The sequence below is a fragment of the Trachemys scripta genome, chromosome 1 (assembly GCF_013100865.1).
Source record: "Trachemys scripta elegans isolate TJP31775 chromosome 1, CAS_Tse_1.0, whole genome shotgun sequence".
Lineage (NCBI taxonomy): Eukaryota > Metazoa > Chordata > Testudines > Emydidae > Trachemys > Trachemys scripta.
In genome coordinates, this window is record NC_048298.1 from 287,828,726 (window position 1) to 287,850,725 (window position 22,000).

Below are 22,000 nucleotides of genomic sequence, written 5' to 3' on the forward strand. Positions count from 1 at the left end.
GGTCGGGGGTTTTTTTTTTTTTTTGCTTGGGGCAGCAGAAATGCTGGAGCCGGCCCTGCCTGCAGGAGCCTAGCAGCGGCCCGGCAGGCTCCGCTTTTGAAAAAAATGTTGGGCTGCCCGGGTGAGGGAACCAGGAAGCTGCTGGGGAGAAGGGATCTGCCCGCCAGCTGCTGCCCGCCCCACTGCTCCGCTCCCCACCAACCCCCGGGAGAAGCGAGCAGCGCCCGCCTGCCACCCCTTCCCCCGTGCCCGGCCCCCCCCTCCACCGAGCCCCTCCGAGGGGGAGGGCGCAGCATGGCCGCAGCATGGCCGAAGGAGCCGGGGACGGGGACGCGGAGTGGCCGGAGGAGGAGCCAAGTAGGGGCGTGGCCAGAGGAGGAGCCAAGTAGGGGCACCTTTTTTATGGTTCCTCCCCCTGCACTGAGAAGCTGGCTACGCCACTGGACACAAAGGCCACCCTTCTGCCACATTTTAAATCCCAAAGTATGGGAGTGCTAGAACTTTAAAAAAAGATTTTAATCAGATTTTTAACATAGTCAAAATAATGTATTTTTCCCTAGCCTCATTCTTCAAAATGGCTGACTGTTTTGGCTGAAATTTTCCAAAAAGATTCAGCCTGTGGCAGACATCCAGCATGGAAAATTTCAGCCAAAACAGTTAGTTTGGCTAAGTTATAAGCAACTGAAAACATGTTTTTGTAATGGGAAGTGTAGGGCAACCTTAATAGTAGACAGTGCTACCAGCCCAACCTATAATACTTTAGGAGTATAAGTGAGATCAGGATCAGGCCCAGAAACCACATGATAAGGTACTTTAACTAAAATAACATTACTAATTAGCTACTGCTATACATTAAATACAAGATTCATACAATATTAGGACAGTTTCTTTGTTTCTAGTTCTTACAGTGTCACTTACTAAGGTTAGAAATGTAGAAACTCTTGCCATAACAGGAATCAGACTGTCTTTGTGGTAATAACTTTTTTTCCATTACTTCTTCCCCCCTAAGGTATATAATATTAAAAACTTAGAAGTACTGAAGCTCCGAAACAACCCCATCAAAGAGATCCCTGATGATGTCCACAAACTCAAGACACTTAGGATCCTTAACATGTCCTTCAATTTACTATCTGTCCTTCCCACTGGGTAAGGTGTTTACTATTAATTAATAGATTAGATTGCACTATTTCTATGCTCAAACAAGGATTCAGGTTTTTGTGTGACCTACATTATATTCATTCATTAATTCATTTCCATACTGGCTTTGTAAATTACACCTACAAAAAAGGCTTTCTAGGAATGTATATATAGTAGGGCTGTCAAGCGATTTAAAAAATTAATCACGATTAATTGCACTGTTAAACAACAATAGAATACCATTTATTTTAAATATTTTTGGATGTTTACTACATTTTAAAATATATTAATTTCAATTACAACACAGAATACAAAGTGTACAGTGCTCACTTTATATTTATTTTTGATTACAAATATTTGCACTGTAAAAAAAAATTGTATTTTTCAATTCACCTCATACACGTACTGTAGTGCAACCTCTTTATCATGAAAGTTGAACTTACAAATATAAAATTATGTACAAAAAAACCTGCATTCAAAAATAAAACAATGTAAAACTATAGAGCCTACAAGTCCACTCAGTCCTACTTCTCGGTCAGCCAATCACTCAGACAGACAAGCCTGGTTACAAATTACAGGAGACAATGCTGCCTGCTTCTTCTTTAAAATGTCACCTGAAAGTGAGAACAAGCGTTCGCATGGCACGGTTGTAGCTGGCAGTGCAAGATATTTACATGCCAGATGCGCTAAAGAGTCATATGTCCCTTCATGCTTCAACCACCATTCCAGAGGACATGCGTCCATGCTGATGATGGGTTCTGCTCAATAATGATCCAAAGCAATGCGGACCAACACATGTTCATTTTCCTCATCTGGTCAGATGCCACCAGCAGAAGGTTGATTTTCTTTTTTGGTGGTTTGGGTTCTGTAGTTTCCACATCAGTGTGTTGCTCTTTTAAGACTTCTAAAACCATGTGCCACTCCTCGTCCCTCTCAGATTTTGGACGGCATTTCAGATTCTTAAACCTGGGGTCGAGTGCTGTAGTTATTTTTAGAAATCTCACATTGGTACCTTCTTTGCGTTTTGTCAAATCTGCACTGAAAGTGTTCTTAAAACGAACAACATGTGCTGGTCATCATCCGAGACTGCTATAACATGAAATATATGGCAGAATGCGGGTAAAACAGAGCAGGAGGCATACAATTCTCCCCCCAAGGAGTACAGTCACAAATTTAATTGACGCATTATTTTTTTAACGATCATCATCAGCATGGAAGCGTGTCCTCTGGAATGGTGGCCGAAGCATGAAGGGGCATATGAATGTTTAGCATACCTGGCATATAAATACCTTGCAATGCCGGCTACAAAAGTGCCATGTGAACGCCTGTTCTCACTTTCAGGTTACATTGTAAATAAGAAGCAGGCAGCAGTATCTGCCGTCAATGTAAACAAACCTGTTTGTCTTAGCGATTGGTAGAATAAGAAGTAGGACTGGGTGGACTTGAAGCCTTTAAAGTTTTACACTGTTTTGTTTTTGAGTGCAGTTATATAACCAAAAAAATCTGCATTTGTAAGTTATACTTTCATGATAAAGAGATTGCACTACAGGACTTGTATGAGGTGAATTAAAGAATTCTATTTCTTTTGTTTATCATTTTTACAGTGCATATTGTAGTAAGAGGAGGCCCTGAGATATAAACCTTGGTATCAGAGGCCTGGTATGAGGCCTAAGGCCTGAACTAAAGTAATGGTCAAGACTTTGCTAACATAAAGCAAAGTTAAGCTGTGAGCCAGAGGCAGGCCCTGCTCACAGAAGCTGGCAAGGAAAGGGCTGAAATACCTACTCTGAAGGCAACAAGAAATTTGGAAGACAAAAACTTTGAACTGTGGAGATTGGTCCCAGGGTAAGAAGGAAATTCAGCCTGTGTAATAAGAACTGTAAACTACTGGAACATCTAGAGGGGCAAGAAACTGCTTGATTGAAATCTTGCTTTGTCTGTAGAATTTAGGCTGAAATTTGATTTATATTTCTTATATAACCAACTTTGATCTCTATGCCTACGCCTTATAATTACTCAAAATTTAGCCTTCTGTAGTTAATAAATCTCTTTTATATTTTATCTAAAACAGTGTGTTTTGGGTTGAAGTGCTTGGGGAATCTGCTTAGATTACAAAGATTGGTGCATGTTCACTTTCCTTTGACGAAGTGGCAAACTAATTAATGAGGTTAGTCTCAAAGGTGCCACAGGACCCTCTGTTGCTTTTTACAGATTCAGACTAACACGGCTACCCCTCTGATACTTAATGAGGTTGTTCTGTCTAGGGAGTCTTGAGCAGTGTAAGCTGGCACATTACTGGAGTGCAAGGCTTGGGGCTGGGGACATTTGCTGGTGTCTCTTTATACAGTTCATGAGTGGCTTAGAGAGCATTCATACAACTCAACTGGGTGTGTGTAGCTCCATATTGATGGGTGAGTGATTATAACATCTGGAGAGATTTATTGCTTGTCACTAGCATAGCATTGTGAGAGACAGCCCAGGCTGGAGAATGTAATGGGATTCAGTGGTCTCACAGTCTAGGTTGTATCCCGGGGACATGTCATAGTGGTGCAGCGAGCAGACTGAAATGCACAGCTTCTTGTTCTGAGTGAGATTTGCACTTCATACACTGGTGCTGAGATTTTAGCTGGGTTGGCTGAATACAGTAAAAAAAAGTTACACTTCTGTTATTTTCTGTTTTCTTATTTTGGGAAAGGGAAATAGGAGCAGAAAGGCATAAAAATGGATGAGAGTGATGCAGTTGCAAAGTTAGAGCTGAACAGACTGCAGGTAGCAGAAAAAGAGAGAGACTGTGAGCATCAGTTGAGAATGAAAATATCCCCATTGACATGCTTATTGGGAATGATTTTTTCCATGGAGCTCTGCAAGAAGGAATATTATGCTGGGATCCCAGAGGAAAAGGGTAAAGTCCCAGGAATTGCTGAAGGAAAGGGAGAAAGTCTCTTTGATTCCTCTGCAGCGAAGTGAAGCAGCATGCTTCCAGGTGTGGGTGGAGTTGAGACTCTCTTGCACTGCAGTTGAAGGCAGCACCTCATCAGGAAGGGAGGGGGGTGGAGTGCCTGTCACTGACAGAACTGTTCCAGCTGTTAGCTGCAAGCCCTTTGCAGCTGAACAAAGGCAGGATCCCACTGTAGTGAGCATAGTAGTGCTCACTACTGTAGTGTGTCCTAGAGGGAGGCCCAGAGAAGGGAAATAAGGAAAAGATTTCTGTAGGAAATAAGCAACTTCGTAAGCATAGTGTGTCAATGCACAATGCAGTGCACCATAGCTAGGTGTCCCAGGGTGCAACCCACCACCATCCTGTGCACTGTCTTGGGGAAGTTTTGGCAATGCATGGTGAGGAAAAAAATGAGTCATGAGGGGTAACAGGTAGCAAGGGGTCAGCTTTCCAGTGTGCAACTTTCTCCATCCCATAATGTCTTGCATAGCCCATAATTTTCTCAGCTTTTTAAAAAATCCCATGAATCTGCACAGCCCTCCTCACTGTCCACCATCTCTGACAGAAGCATGGAACCTGCACAGTTCTGCACTATTGTTGTAAGTGTTGCAATCACAGAACACACGCCGATACTCCAGTATTTGCAGAGCCGCAAGAAGAACGGAATCAGCAGGGAACATCACAATTTTATGGAGGACAGATTGCTGTGGGACATAGCAAGAATCAGTTCAAGTATTTTGGTGACATTCATGGAGCAGTTGCAGATGGCGGAGCACTGCTTCTGGGCCCGAGAAACAAGCACTGACTGGTGGGATCGCTTCGTAATTCAGGCTGATGGTGAGCAGTGGCTGCAGAACTTTCGGATGTACCAAGCCACGTTTCTCGATCTGTGTGCTGAGCTTGCTCCAGCCCTCCAGCGCAGGGACACCACGATGAGTGCTGCACTGAGAGCGAAGAAGCAAGTGGTGGTCTCAAACACCAGATTGCTACCAGTCAGTGGGTAATCATTTTGGAGTTAGAAAATCGACTGTCGGGGCAATTGTCATGCAAGTGTGCAGGGCCATTAATTACCTCCTGCTATGCAGGATTGTGACTCTCAGCAATGTGCAGGACATAGTGGATGGATTTACAGCAACGGGGTTCCTGAACTGCGGTGGGGCAATAGACATGTATCCTATTTTGGCACCAGACCACCTTGCCACTCAACTGAAAGGACTACTTTTTTCTGGTTATGCAAGTATTGGTGGATTACTGGGGAAGTTTCACCAACATCAATGTTGGCTGGTCAGGAAAGAGTATGATTCTCATATCTTTAAGAACATAGGATTGTTCATAAAGCTACAAGCAGGGACTTCCTTTTAGCACCAGCTGATTACCATTAGCAATATTGAAACGCCAATAGTGATCCTGGGGGACCCAGCCTATGCCTTGCTCCTCTGGACCTGAAACCATACACTGGCCACCTCAACAGCACCAAGGAAAGATTCCGCTACTGACTCAGCAAGTGCAAAATGACAGTTGAATATGTTTTCGGTAGATTGAATGGATGCTGGCAGTGCTTACTCACAAGATTGGATTTCAGTGAAAAAAATATCCTACTGGTTACAGCTGCCTGCTGTGTCCTGCACAATATCTGTGAAGCAAAGGTGGGAAAGTCGCCATTGGGGGGGAGGGCAGAGGTAGAGCAGCTGTCTGCTGAGTTTGAACAGTCAAGCACAAGGGTGATTACAAGAGCTCAGCGTGGAGCTATATGGCTCAGGGTGGCTTTGAAAGAGCACTTTAACAGTGAGCCATAGTCATGCACTGCGATGTACTGTAGTCTGCCTGGCTCTGCAGTGTGGGGGCCTGTTAGGAAATGTGTGGTGCTTGCTGTACATTTATGATTATTACACTGTTTGCCACTGATTCTATGAGTTTTGTGTCACGCTGTATGGAAACCAGTAAGTGGTTGCTTTCAGTACTGCTAGGGACTCTGAAGCATATGTTCTGAACTAATAAAGATGAATTATTCTCCAAATAATAGAATTTGAGTAACAAAACTGGTGCAAAGAAAAATCTGTGCAATTTAAAAGCAAATACATTAAAAACTTACTCAATTAATAGAACAGAATTTAACAGGGTGAAAGAAAGTTCATGTCCATTTTAGCTACACATACAGCAACCGGGGCTTTCATAGGTCGGTGCATGTCAAGCTGTGGTTGTTTATGGCTCCCGGGGTGGAGTGATAGGGTAGGGATGCAGCCATTGAGGCCACGTGGAATGCTGGGGGAAAGTAATGTAGTGAGGTGCTATAATGGAGTTCTCCAAACACTGCAAAAGGAAGTGAGCTGGGCTTGTTGAACCAGTAGGCCACAAGAGTTTGCAACATCTGTGTTTGCTGCTGGAGAAGCCCCATTATATCCTGATGCGTCTCCCTCTCCTTTTCCTGTTGTGACTCTTGGGTCTTTCTCCTGTCTGCTCTTTCCTTCTCAATACAGTCTGCAATATTCACCCTCCAGGCACTTTGCTCACAGTCTGATGCAGCCCTGGATTGCAGAATCTCACTGAACACGTTATCCTGAGACCTTTTCTTTCTCCTTCTTATCTGACACAGCCAGTCCATCAGTGTGGAGGGGGAACCCCTCAAAGCCACAATGGCAGCAGCTACAGATAAAACACACAGAGGTACTAGTGTCAAAGAAAGTGAACGTTAAGATTCAGAACTCCTTTCCCTCTCTCCCCTAAAGTGTTAAACCAGACATGAGTATTGACACTTCTGCGTCAGAGTGCTTGTGCATGGCACCACTCACAGCACCAAACATGGGGAGCATGGCCCACCACAGGTGAGGGAAATGAGACAGGAATTGCTTAGTTGTATAAAACCATGAGTATATGGCAATGGCACTGAACAATGGCACCATTGTGCACAGGTGGTCGTGATTTTAGCAGGTATCTCACTCCGGAGAGGAACAAAGGCACAGAGAGCACAGCTCCTGCTGACTGCCTGAAGCTGCTCAGGCCCATATGGTGCTGGCCTGTTAACATGGGCTGGCACCATTGCAGTAATCACCGACTGGCATGGGAAAACATCCTACCTCAGAGGAAGAAATAAGGAGGGGATTGCAGAGTACCTCCATGCAAGTTTCATCAAGATCTCTCTGGAGGATTCAAGGGACACCCCTGTGTACATAAACAAACTGTTTCACATGGTCCGCCCTGCCTAACTGTACAGGGAAATGAAAAGCACATAAACAACTCTACTTCTCTTTGTAGTATGAGTAAATTTAATGAAACGTCGATAGCTGTGTCCTGTTAAGTTGGGGGCTTCATTAGTACATCACCGTACTAATGGGAAATACATTTACACATTTATCCAAGGTTCCTTCCCCTGCATTGGGCTTACCCTGCTCAACTGCCAGGATTCACTGGTCTGCAAGCAAATCTCAAACAGGCTCTGGATTGCGGCATAGCTCCACCCCACAGCTCCATATCTCTCTTCCTCCTCTTCCTCGCTGTTCACGCCAGGGACCTCTGACGGGCTCCTCAAAGGTATCCAAGGTTGTCTGTGGGTGATGGGGTGTCCAGCAAGTATGGCATGCAGGTCTTTGTAAAAGCGGCAGGTCTGAGGCTTGGCACTGGATCAACTGTTGGCCTCCCTGGCCTTATGGTATTCCTGCCACACTCTGCTTTCATGCAGCACTGCTGCTGATCCCTGCCATACCACTTCTCCTGCATCCCCTGTGCAATCTGCTCGTAGGTGTCCACATTTTTATGGCTAGTCTGTAGCTGCGCCTGCACAGCCTCTTCTCCCCACAGGCCCAGGCGATCCAATACCTCCTGTCTACTCCAAGCCAGAGCATCTCTGGGCGTGTAGCTGGCATGGTCAGCTAGGCAGTTGCATACAACAATGGAGAGCTGGTAGGTGTGTTTACCAAGCTGGACAATCATGAAAAGGTATTTCAAAAACTCCCAGGACTTTAGAGGGGCGGGAGGCCTTCAGGTCTCCAGACCCCTGGGCAATAGAGTTCACAATTGTGACCAGAGTGGTCAGTGTCAGGCATTATGGGACAGCTGCAGGAGGACTGATAGGGTCGACATAAGTAATGCAGTGTCTACGCTTGTGGTTCCTCAACCCCAGTACGTTACCATGGCTCACCGCTACTTGGGTAAGTGGTGTTACTGCATCTCTGTAATGGGGCACTTACATTCAGTGGGAGAAAAATTTAAGTGTAAGTCATTGCAAGGCAAGGTTGACCTAACTTTGTAGTGTAGATCAGACCACAAGCAGGTGACAATCCTGAAATTTTATTATATATCTACATATAACCTCTTTTCTCTTGGCACTGCCTCTTTAAGTGATCTGTAGATCTTCCTTCATTGGTATTGTCCTTGTTAGTTATGGATATATCATAAGGAATTCTGTAACTCAACTACTACTCTTCTGGCAAATTTATTTATTGGGTTTAATTGAGAAGACAGTGCACAGAAAGTGAAAGAAAGACACACAACTAATTTCCACTGATCAACAATAGTCAAAAATAATGCTCTTCTCTACTCCTGAAATGATTGCCTTGTAAACCATTTAACATTAAGTTCCCTAAAACACAGCTTACAGGTGGCTGGGAAGGGAAAGAACATTTGATATCTTGCAAAACAAATGATTCATTACAATATGGGAAGAACTGCTGTAGAAGTGAAACCAAGCAACCTAATTGCCTAACAAGAAGCTGGAAAATTTTAATAATATATTTACTGGATGCAAAGTAGTGGTGTGCATTCATTGAAATTGGCAGGATGCATTGTTATATTTATGCCATGTAAAGATATGTAAAAAGCCGTGGATCTTCTGTGTAAGGAAGGCTCATTGTATAATTCCAACCCTCTGTACTCCTAACTCTCTTTTCCTGCCTCCCACCTCAGTACTTTTATTCCTTTTCCTTCACCCATGCTTTCCTCAACTCATCCACTCCACCATCCTTGGGCCGTTTCCCATAAGATAGTCGATAAAACAAACTTCAGATCATGGCTTTCCCAACCTTTCCCTGATCGCTTTGCTTTTTAATTGTAGGTACCCCTTTTCCTCTCCCCTTTATCTTTCATATCTAGTTTGTAAGCTCTAGCTCTTACTGTGTAGTTGCACAGTGCCTGACCTTGATTGAGGCTTCAGTGCTATTTTAGTATTCGTGTCACGGTGGCTGGAGTGGCTCCTGACCAAAAGTGGCAACCTCAGGGCAAACTGTTAAAAAGCAGGGCAGACGCCCCAAACTGGTTGTTCTATAATTACATTTCACCAACCCAGTAACAAGTGTGAACTCCTAAAGCACTAGAACAGTCTTACCATAGCGTCAAAGACGGTCGCCTTGAGCATTCCAATCTATCTTGCCACGCAGGCAAGCTGGACTATGTGACAGATGGTCACTTTACACCAAAAATCACAACAATATTCAGGTTACTTCCAGTCTCAAAGGACCAGTCTCTTACCCCAGGTCAGTTGTACTCTGATCTCAAATCAAGGCAATAGCCAATCGTGTAATGAAACAAAGTTTTATTAACTAAAAAAAAAGAGTTATTTACAAGGTTAAAGCAAGAAACATACAGACACAAATGAGTTACAGTCTTGGATTTAAAAAGGTAATATCAGCTTCTATAATAAGCAGCTCTATATGTGCTTTAGGACTGACCCATGCCAAGCAGCATGGGGATCGCTTGCTTATGTTTAGGAATCCTTGCCTCTCAGAGTCCAGATGTATAAAGATCCAGTTTCTCCTTGTCAGGGATTTTTATCCCCTTCTCCCCAGAGTCCACACTGATAGAACAAGTGTCAGCTCCTGATTCCTCTTCATCTGAGTGGGGAGGTGTCATGTTATTGATTTGAACTGGGACCATATAGAACATGGTTGCAACCAAAGTCCTGTAGTGGCACCAAATCTTGTATAAAGGGGGTCAAATGAGGTGTCTAAGACAAGGTTATGGTTTGCTGGTTATGATTATGTTGTCTATATGTGTGTATCAATTTTGTAGTTGAAGTTATAAATATTGGCGCTATACTGTCTGTATTTCACACTTAAGCTATGCTTCTGGGAGACATCCCAGACAAGTTGGTGTTAGCTCTGCCTAGCCTGCTTGATGGCCCATTAAGGACCATCAGCTATACAATTGACCCATTGAGAGAAGGCAGATACGCCTTTCAGAGTAGCAGCCGTGTTAGTCTGTATCCGCAAAAAGAAGAACAGGAGTACTTGTGGCACCTTAGAGACTAACAAATTTATTCGTGGACTACAGCCCACTTCTTCGGATGCAAGTTACAGATACGCCTTGTAACTCAGCAAAGTATGCAGGAACTTGCCCATGTGACTCCAGACTCCATTTTGCTGTAATTTTCCAGAGTAAGAACAAGGAGGTGTTCTTACACCTGGAAAAGACTATAAAAGGCTGATGCCTCATCTCCATCTTGTCTTCAATCCTTCTTCTTACCTCTGGAGGGACTTTGCTACAAACTGAAGCTCTGAACAAAGGACTGAATGACCCATCCCAGCTGGGGATGTATTCCAGAGACTTGATTTGAACCTGCAGTTTATTTCATCACTGCTACAAGCCTGAACCAAGAACTTTGCCATTACTGTATGTAATTGATTCCATTTAACCAATTCTAACTCTCATCTCTAACTTTTTCCTTTTATGAATAAACCTTTAGATTTTAGATTCTAAAGGATTGGCAACAGCGTGATTTGTGGGTAAGATCTGATTTGTATATTGACCTGGGTGTGGGGCTTGGTTCTTCGGGATCGAGAGAACCTTTTTTCTTTTATTAGGGTATTGGTCATAACCATTTGTCCCCATAACGAGTGGCACTGGTGGTGATACTGGGAAACTGGAGTGTCTAAGGCAATTGCTTGTGTGACTTGTGGTTAGCCAGTGGGGTAAGATCAACGTCTTCTTTGTCTGGCTGGTTTGGTTTGCCTTAGAGGTGGAAAAACCCCAGCTTTGGGCGGTGACTGCCCTGTTTTAGCAATTTGTCCTGAATTGGCACTCTCAGTTGGGTCCCGCCAGAACCAGCATCGTTACAGGAGGGCAATCAACAGTCTTTGTCCTTTTGATGTCTTACAATGGCTCATTTGGTTTCAAAGACTCTCTTGTCTGAAGGACTAGCACTTTACGTTAATTAATACTTCTTTTCCTGTTTGAGGCCAGTTCTACACTACAGACCTACGTCCATATAACTGCACTACTCAGGAATGTGAAAAATCCACACCCCTGAGTGACATAGTATATTGACCGTAACCCCTGTGTAGAGAGCACTATGTCAACCGGAGAGCTTAGCAGGGAGATGTATTAACTATGCCAACGGGAGAGCTCTCTTCCATCAGTGTATGGGAGTCTTCATTTAAGTGCTATAGCAGCATAGCTGCATCGGTGCAGCTATACCAATGCAGTGTAGACCTGCCCTTGTGGTTTTAATCTGAGGTACATTCTTTTCATCCAACAGCACATAATGCACATTATGACAAATATTGTTCCAATTAGTACAAAGAAAACAATTATGAGATGAATCATAATATTTAAAACTGATGTCCATGAAGGGGAGCAGCCTCTAAAAATGCCATACCAATGGTGCACCATCATTTGTTGAGCTTGTGTGGATACTTTCAGAATTTCAGTTCCTTGGTGCAAAATAGCCAGACTTCGTGTTAGTACTTTTGTCCGGGTTGCTGCAGTTAATTGACTAATCTGCTTATTCCCTGCTAGCCATTGGTATGAGGTGGTCCAATTAACCCCCAAAATAAAAATAAAACTCAGGACATATTATTGGTAGCTACTAGGTTAACATCCTTATTTTTATGAACTGGAAATTAGTAAGTCATGGTGGGAGTTCGCAATATTGTCACATTGCACATACATTGTTGTACAGGTGGCCTCTGAGTATACTTTTCCTGCCACACAATTTTTTCCAGTCCAATAATACAAACATAATTTTCCCCATCATAGTATACTTTGGTGGTGCTATTATCCAGTTCATCCCAGTAGCATGTTGCTAAATTTTTTATTTGAACGGCACAATGCTCCTCTAAAATTGCCAAGTTGGGGCATATCCACTGTCGAGTAGTCCATTTTTTTACACCCATGGGGCGATCATTGATTTCTTCTTTATTATTTAAATACATTCCTGCCAATCGTGGGGCCCAAATATGCCTTCCCTGTAGGGTTGGGAGTGCTAAGAAAGACTATAGGGTGTTCAGGTATCTGGCAGGGTGAATCCGCATCACCTGGCTAGCAATGTGTCCAGTTAGGGTGTTTGTGTATACGTCTGAGTCCATAAGCTTATACCATTCTGAAATATAAGAGAGGAGAAGATTATTTCTCTGTCTGCTGAGAAGGGGAGTTAAGGCAGACATATCCTTGGCTCGAATCCAATCCATCTCTCTTTCTGTTAAAACAATGGCTAACAGCTGTTGCTCAGAACACCATAAGGCTATAGCTATTTTATCAGCTATGTCTCGCATAGTAAGCCCAAAATGGATGATTGATGTGGTCCCAAGTGTGCCACTGTAGATTTAACGTATCCACCCCTGTCTGTACCAACTCAGTGATTTGGTGTTCTTGCCTTTTTGCTATTCTGTGGTGTAAAGCTTCTACCGCACAGGCCTTTGTTTTTAATGCTTCCAGATCCACTGAATTTAATATTCCTGTTCCAGCTCCTCTGCCTCCCAGTATAGTACTGGCTAGAGCTCTCTTCCCTTGAAGGGGAGAATGTTTTTGTTTCAAAGAGCCATACCAAGCGTTGAATAAGGGGGTGCTGTATGGTGCACATTCGGGCCGTGTGATGGTTACATTATCCTTTGTCCAATTAACTGTGATGTGTAGCGTTGTTATCCTGGGTGCCATGTATGCCTTAATTGGTGGTTATTTCTTAAGTAAATGTGGGTAGGGACTTTCCATGATTGGAAGGCCGTTTAACAGTAGCACAGTTAGGTTGCCCACAAAAATAGTTTTGTTCACCCACACTGTAATCATGCACGCCTCTAATGGTCCTGGTGTGAATGGTAGAAAGGTGTGTGAACCAGGTTCACTGGGTTCACAAAAAGGATTCAAATCCATAATCGACTCCATAGGGGTTATCACCTCAATCACGCAGTCATGATCCTCATTGGTTATATTAACTCAGGCTTGCAATGTAATTTGTGTGAAGGTCCAATACAGGGTATTGTTATGTATGGGTATTTCCTGAACCCTGTTCCACTCTGTCCAATTAAACTATTGTAGCCCCCAATGTACATATGTTATCCCTGAACCCCAAAAGCTTATGAATATCCCCCAAAATAACAACATCTTACCCTTAGCAGGTTTCTGGCAAGACTCCCTTAGGATCAGGTAGTGTGCGAGGGAATCTCTATCGGGAGAAATTCACGTGATTATTGGCAGGTATACTTCTAGTCCATATTAAATATAATATGTAATATAATATAAAATATATGAAATATTAAATATAATTGTGTAATAATTCAACACAAACAAATTAGGAAAACAATTTTATCTGTGACACATGAACCCACTTAAGTTTGCCGTCTTTTTCAATATGGTACACTAGTGGGCCAAGATGGTCAACTACAGAATAGGGACCTGTCCACTTAGAATCCAGGGTATGATCCTTTTTCCCTAGTTTAAATACATTACCTGGTCACCGGCTTCCCATAGCTCAGAGTCGGTGACTTTTTGCTTGTACAATTTTGTATTCATTTGTTCAATGGCATGACTCACCCTATATTGTAAGATAGTTTTGTCTTCTTGCAATTGTTTAAGCCACTGAAAGTAGTCATGCTGGGTTGCTATAGGGTGTTCTTCAGAATCTCTAGTGAGGCATTCAGGATTAATCATTAACCGCATCGGTTGCCAATTTGGTACAGCTGGATTTTTGGCTTCAGCCTGTCACTGCTGCAGATGGCAGCCAGGATCAAGGGCAGCTTTTCAGGCCAGTTCTTACCGGTGTGGTCTACTACTTTTCGCAGTGCCTCTTTATGGTGTGATTCATTCTTTCCACCTGTCCTGAGGATTGGGGTCAGTACGGGATATGAAACTTTTGTTTAATTCCCAAAGCATGCATCATCATGGTAAAAATTTCCCCCACAAATGCACCCCCATTGTCTGCATCTATAACCTTGGGGGTCCACACCTACATACCACTTCTGTAGCCTTGGTAATTTTATTTTGTGCTTAAATTTCATGTTCATGATTATTTTCCTAATATAGTAATCTCTTTTTTTAAAAAAAAATCACAATACACAACAATGCTAGCAACAAGACAAGACAAACAACACAAAACATATTTTTTGTCGCGACAGTAGAGCCATGGTATTCTGAGTTGCTTCACAGCTGGTTCCATTTTTTTCGCACATGCAGCATCCTACACTATTCATAAGGTCTAAACACCAAACACATTCTTACAACTCTAATATTTATCTTAACAATACTAACACCCAGGTAAGTCAGACTGGTTTCCAGCTATGTATTTGTTAGTGTTCAGTGAGGGCCTGGCCCTTCGCATGAGCTGGTACCTGGTCTGCCAGCATCACAGCTAGTAACAAATAGTACTGGAGGATAATATTTTCACAATTTCTGGAGGTCTCTAATGGAGCCACTGCTTGGGCTTATTCTACTCCTTGCATTGGCCTGTCAAATGCACACAGGCCATGGTTACACAGGAAAACCCAATGCCACAGTCCTCAGCCTAATACACCTATCAGGTCTATCTCTGTGTGGCTCTTTGAACCTCTTGCCAGCAGTGACAGTACAGTTGGCTGATTGTCTTGCTGCTATTGTGTACCATTTGCTGGCTTCACTCAAGTGACTCCTCTGAGGATTTGCAGAATATAGTATAGGAGCTGAAGGAGTTGAATACGCTTTCGGACTCTTAACCTACCAGTACTTCAACCTCTCTCTCTCGCTCTCTCTGGGTGGGGATTTTGGCTCACAAACACACACACACACCAAGGAGGGAGGCGAGGAGGAATCCTGTTCGGAATAAATTCATAATGCAGCTATTTCACTCATAATATTGCTTTATATTGTCAGCACATTAGCTTCTGTGCATGGAGTTATTTCCAATTTTGCGGTGACACCACATCTTAGTGGAATGTTTTCTGTTTTCTGCTCATTTTTGACCACCATGAGCCTAAGAAATGGATGGTTTTGAAATGACTTCTTCCCTTCCAGACACCTGTATGGGAGTAAATCAGTCTTTTTAAACTTTCAACGGTTAACACTGATAGCAGTTGCCCCATCACAGATTTTATAGGTAGTGTGATAGACTCAGGCCAGTTGGGTACAGCAGAATAGCAGAAGGCAGATATACTGACCACTGGATTAACAGTTTTCTGTTCCCTGATTGACCAGAACAGGGGCTGCTCCAGGCTAATGAGAACACCTGACTCCAATTAACCTGCAAAGAGTCAGGTGAGGCCATTAAGCTAATGTGACCACCTGACTCTAATTAAGGCCCCGCTGATACTCTAAAAAGGGTTCATTCCAGTCAGGCAGAGGAGAGCTAGGGAGTCAGAGGAGAGGCAGTGTGGCTGGTTAATGAAGATACCCTCAAGTTATTGATAAGAGAGCGCTAAGGTAAGGGAGAAGCAGGAGAGCTGTGGGGAAGTGGCCCAGGGAAATGTAGCAACGCTGGCAATGAAAGGTTGGCTGCCAACAGCTGCTACCATTAGGGTCCCTGGGCCGGAACCTGGAGTAGAGGGTGGGCCTGGGTTCCCCCCAACCCACCACTACAGGAACACTTCCTGGGAGGGGAAGTCAGGCCCCTGTCAGGACAGGAGGCTAAACTGTTCTAAAACAAGCCCTAGGGACAACAGAGACTGTGGGAGTTCTCTCACCAACCTCCTTGCTGGTTTATGATGAAAAGGGCTCAGTAGACTGTAACCCTGGCTCTAGAGAGAGAAGGGCTACGTGGAGGGTCACAGTGAGCCACTGAGGCTAGCATATACTGCCTAGAAGCGCAGGACCCATGGGGACAAGGTCAGAGCTCTGCCACAGTAGATATAAATAAGATATAGACAATATATCAGTTAGCATAGATCCGTGTATTTAACTAGTTCTTCTGTAATGTACTGTGTTTTCTCTCTTTCAGGCTGTTTTTATTACCATATCTTAGTTATCTGGATGTTTCCTTCAATGATATTAGCGTTATCCCTCATGAAATCAGGAATCTCAGGTATTGATACATAATATACACTGGAACCAGACCTATGTGTAAAAATATTGTGAGCCTATTAGAAAGTTGATTGTTATTAGTAAATCTGGAGTAACGCCACTGATGTCCATGGATTTACTCTGGATTTGCACCGATATAACAGAGATCACAATCTGGCCCACTGCCCTGTGACAGGGGTCTGATTTTTACAATTAAATGTGTGTCCAGTTGCTTAAATATCATGATTATGCTTGTAAATCAGGTAACTTCACACAAATTATGATCATTGTGCCCATATGCATGTGCACTTGCCTAATTTGCATGCATGAGCCCTGTAATTGTCTTGTGTACCCCCAGATTTCACCTCCCTTCAAAATTATTTGCTTATAAAATCAAACATAAAAATACAAAACTGTCACAGCCCCCTATTCCTGAAAAATTACTCTCTCATTTTTACCATATAATTATAAAATAAATCAATTGGAATATAAATATTGCACTTTTCAGCATATAGTATATAGAGCAGTATAAACAAGTCACTGTCTATGAAATTTAGTTTGTGCTGACTTAGCTTGTGTTTTTATGTAGCCTGTTGTAAAACTAAGCAAATATCAAGATGAGTTGATGTACCCCGTGGAATACCACTGCATACCCCCAGCAGGGCCGGTGCAAGGATGTTTCGCGCCCTAGGCGAAACTTCCACCTTGCGCCCTCCCCGAGCCCTGTGGCAGCTCCCTGCCCTGAGGCGCCGCCTCCTGCAGCAGCTCCCCTGCCCACTCTGCCCTGAGGCGCGCCCCCGTGGCAGCTCCCCACCCCCCCTCCCCCCGGAGGCAGCTTCCCCCCCACCGCCCGAGGAGCAGTGTGGCAGCTTCCCACCCCAGCTCACTTCTGCTCCGCCTCCTCCCTGAGCATGCCGTCGCTGCTCCACTTCTCCCTCCTCCCAGGCTTGCGGCACCAATCAGCTGTTTGGCGCCACAAGCCTGGGAAGGAGAGAAGCAGAGCGGGGCAGCATGCTCAGGGGAGGAGGCAGAGCAGAGGTGAGCTGGGGCGGGGAGTTCCCCTGCGTGCCGCCCCTCCCTTACTTGCTGCAGGTGGCCCTCCCCACACCCTCCAGCCCCAGCTCCCTCCGCCTAAATGCCAACGATGACCGGGGCGGCCAAAGATCCGGCTGCCGCAGTCGCCGCTGAAAAAAATGCCACCCCCCCAAATGCTAGCACCCTAGGCGACCCCCTAGATCACCTAAGAGGTTGCACCGGCCCTGACCCCCAGGAGTATGTCTCCCTGGTTGAGAACCACTGCTCTAGGGAAGGGTTGGAAGGGCAGGGCCCACTGAGGCCCCATATGACTGTTGGCATGTTCTGAACTGAATCTGTGATTAATTTGTTTCTAAAAGGCAACCCTTAATGTGGGGTGTTGAAGGACTGCTCCTTCCAGAGCCCATGTTAGGTCTGGGGTGAGGATTGGTCCGTTTATTAGTATGTGTGTAGATTCTTTTATTGTTTTAATGTTTTTTCTGTAATGCTTTGTAACTTAAGAATAAAGTAGGTTTGCATAGGAAGTGCTGTATGATACCTTATAAGTGCAACAATTACACCTGTTAACCATCCCTAAAGAGAAAGCACGTAGGTGCCATTGGGCAACTTGTCTGTGCTGGGAGTAACACAGTGAAGGCAGGGAACTGTGCACCCTGGAGATACTCCAGTCAGAAGGGAGAGAGAGATGGGTCTCTGCCCAGAACAGCTAATGACTGGGAGAGCTGGTAACTTGAGAACGGTTCCCCTTGCTGGACTGTAGAGGGGGGAAAACAGGTGCCATTGCCCTAAACTGTGACACTATGCAAGAGGAATTTTTTTTCCCACAAAAGGTCAATCTGTCTCTGTTTTTGGTTAGAAAGTTTGTGGGTATATCAGCAGCTGTCTATATGAGCAGAAGGAGGGCAGATATTGAAGTATACTTATATGTTAATAAGCAAGAGTGTGAAGTTAAGAACATACACACTTACCATTAAGTTTTTGAGAAATCTGATGATGGCCTGTGTGTGTGTTTTGGAGACCTGTCTTAAGCACAGGACCGGCTCTAGGATTTTTGCCGCCCAAAGCAAAAACAATTTTGGCCGTCCCCCCTCTTATTTAATTACCCCACCCTCTGCCCTGTCTCAATTCCACCCCTTCCCCAAATCCCCAGCCCTGCCTCCTCCCCCTAGGCTCTCAAGCCTGGGATGGAGGGGTAGCAGCGGCGCGCGAAACGACCACTCGGGATCTCCCCCTCCCTCCCAGGTTTGAGAGCCTGGGAGGGAGGGGGAGACTCCGAGTGGCCGCGGCGTGGGCGCCGCTTCTCCCCCTCCCTCCCAGGCGCCCAAGCCTGGGAGGGAGGGGGAGCAGCAGCGCGCGAATCAACTGTTTCGCGCGCCGTGGCAGCAGCAGCGGAGGTGAGCTAGGGCAGCCGGGGCACATTTTTAGGGGCAGCATTCTGGCACCGGCCATGCCGCCCCCTAAAAATGTGCCGCCCCAAGCACCAGCTTGTTTTGCTGGTGCCTAGAGCCGGCCCTGCTTAAGCATTCCGTTAGATATACACACAATCCCTTATTTCCAGTTGCACTAGTTGTTTAAATTGTACTTCGGAAAATAATTCTCTTTGTGCACATCATTGCATCAACACTTAAAATGTATTTTTTTTTTAAATCTTAGCCTTCTATACATACAGATACTTGTGCCATCTTGGTGCAGTAACTCAGCAAGTGGGAAGTAGGCTGTGTGTACAATTATAGCTGAGATGAATTGTGTACATAATTTGGTGGTCTTTAAAATTACAGAGCACTGGAATGTCTGAATGTTGAAGGAAATCAGCTTTGTGCTTTGCCTTGTGAGGTTTTGAAACTTCCCCTGAAACTCCTTTACACAGAAAATAATTTAATGCATCCCTTCTTATGGAAAGAAAACAGCCAGAACCAACCACAGAGACTTACTGATCTGGCTGCCCTTTGCTTCTCCAGAAACAACATGTGGCAAAGATATACTGAGATCTCAAAGGATGTTCAAGAAATATTAAACAAGTAAGTGACAAATCTCCAGCTGCCACTCTGGCTTCCATGGGAGTTTTTGTTACACAAGAAATGTACTAATGGCCCCTAATCACTTATTCTGGCAATGTCAGAACGACACCAGCTTTAGACCTGGTAATGTGTACTTTCTCCATCATGAAACCACCTCTGTAGATCTCCACTGTAGGAGCTGCATGCCATGCATTGTGAGCCACAGAATAGACTAAGAGAAGTTATTGACATCTTCACATTAAACTAAAATAATGCTGATCAATAATATTGCTGTTACTTATTGGTCAATATATAACAAGTCCCATGCAGGTATACTAAGCTATGTATCTGAATGCATACCAGACCTATGTATTTTTGATAATACATGGAACTGTACATTTAATCAAGTTCATCAAACATCATGTACAAATGACTGCTTTGATCCATTTAACTAGCTTAGAGTTCTGTACTGCCACCTATCACCATAGTATATTCCAGCCAGAAATGTTTGCTGCAGCCTCATGTTGAGGTTGTGCACTGAACCAGTCTGTTCAAGAGAGCTGTGAGCTTCAGAACAACCTAAGTTGAAAGAAATACCAGCTCCATTTCTGGGAGTGGCAGCGCTATCTCCACCCATGCACTGCATCTCTCTATCTTCATTTTGTCTGCCTCAGACTTCCACTTCTCCTCCTTCCCCACTGGAGCCATACAAGAATAACTACACCCTTGGGGCTAGAGTAATTACCGCCTTGGAATAGAGAGCAGCCTACACCATAATGTAGTTCAGGAAGTGCAGGAACTTTCGATAACCATCAGTCTCAGAATCAATCTGAGGCCAGCTAGATCCCTTAATTTCTAGTTGAGGATGCAGAAAGTGAACTGGAATGTACTAAGCAACAGATGGTCCTGTGGCACCTTTAAGACTAACAGTTAGTTAGGACCCTCTGTTGCTTTTTACAGATTCAGACTAACACAGCTACCCCTCTGATACTGGAATGTACTGTGTATGTATAGTCATGTGCAATGTTTCTAACTCCTTTTTCTCTCCATTTTAGCTGTAGAGTCTGTGACTGCTGCAAAGGACCCTTGTATGGTCAAGGACTTCGTCTCATTCGATCTTGCAGGAACGTATTTAGATTCCGCAAACTTCCTTTTCTCTTTAATGCCTGCTCACCATCCTGTTACAGCAGCTTCATGTCTCAGACTGACTCTTTGACTCGAATGCTTTATGGAAATTGATCTGGGTTGCAGCAGAGAAACGGATGATATAATGCAGTTAAGAAATATGAGGTCTTGTAGGTCATGTTGTACAAGAAAATAGCTTGTGATACTGGAATGTTTAGGATCACTTTCTCTGTGCAATTATCATATACTCCTTAAGCTGCTTTCTGGCCTAAATGTTCTAAAGGAGTCTTTGTCTGTTTAGGTTTGTTTGGGATCACTCACTAGCCTTCTCGTGTGCTGTGTAGACAGACCCATAGCTCCCAGAGGAGTAGTGTGGATGTAACCTGGCTTTGATTTGAATAGAACTTGATTAAAGTATGCTAGTAAAACTGCTTTTTTCCACTGGTATAAAAAGTGCTTTAAAGTACTACACTAAGTTGGCTATTAGTAACTGTTAAATGCACAATTACAAAAAAGGTGCCTCTTGAACATGTCTGCAACCCATACTTAATATACTGTTGGTAATCCAGGTGCAGAGTCTGTATGTGGGCTAAAATTCTCAAAAACAACTGATTTTTGGATACCCAACTGGAGACACCTCAAGGAGGCCTGATATTTCAGAAAGTGCTGAGCACTCAGTCCGAAAATCAGACCTTGTTAAATTGTCTCAGGTTGGCATCCAAAATCACTAGTTGCTTTTGGAAATCTTGGCCGTAGTGCATATTTTATTACAAATAGCTTTGATAAAGGAAATTCACGCTAAAGTGAAGTTTGCTAGATAGCATTCTCATTTATTTGAACACGAGATAGACTATTGGAGTCTAATGTCTGGCCGATTACATGTATGTATATGTTTGTATAGTCATTAATTTTTTTAGTGTGAAAATCTAAGATAGGAGATTGCCAAAGGAACCCTGTAATTTGTATTTAAAGGATTTTTGGGCTGTCTGCTTTTAATAACATTGTATATAATGTGACATTGTCAAATACAAAACATTGGTTGCTGGAAAATTAATAAAAAACTTAAACTTGAGGGCAGGAGAAAAATTTGCTCTGCAAATTTCAAAAGATTGTCTGTCAGATTTCCTAAGTAGGAAGTCTGAATTTCTTCACCCTCAGTCGCCAGTTTTGATTTGATGGGCTTGCTGTCCTCAAAATGACCAGCAGCAGCAGCCAATAGGAGCACACGGTTTTGGTGGCATCTGTGGAGAGATCTTTTATGGCTGATGGCTTTCCCCAAAATCTCCTCTATTTCAGGGAAGTATAGTCACAGCAGAAATGTTCATAGTTCAGCATTTTGCTTGTTTGAAGTTATAATGGTGTTTATCCCACACAGGCCATGAAGGGGTTAATGTAGGCCTGAGAGACCAATTTTAATCCACGTGGTTGCAACTGGAGGGTGAGCCAGACATAATTAGAGAAGAAGCCAAACTGGGTTGTGGTTATTAGAGAGGGAACCCACAGTAGAAGAATGCTGTGGGGGGAGGAAAAAGTAAGTCTTCAGTCACTCTCTGGGATTAGAGAGACCAGGACAGTTGAGGAGTAAGCCCTGGGATCCTTG

The 22,000-nt window shown here is 43.9% G+C and overlaps 1 protein-coding gene across 1 annotated transcript in view; it reads left to right on the top strand.

Moving 5' to 3' along the window:
* Positions 1-21,699, top strand: part of LRRC63 (leucine rich repeat containing 63) — a 53,903-nt gene extending 32,204 nt beyond the window's left edge. Inside the window, exons 7-10 of the mRNA XM_034758480.1 lie at positions 1,010-1,146; positions 16,182-16,265; positions 19,057-19,296; positions 20,331-21,699. Of these exons, the coding sequence (XP_034614371.1) occupies positions 1,010-1,146; positions 16,182-16,265; positions 19,057-19,296; positions 20,331-20,514 (645 nt within the window). The 3' untranslated portion in view covers positions 20,515-21,699. The remainder of the gene's footprint in view (positions 1-1,009; positions 1,147-16,181; positions 16,266-19,056; positions 19,297-20,330) is intronic.
* Positions 21,700-22,000: the final 301 nt, after the last annotated feature.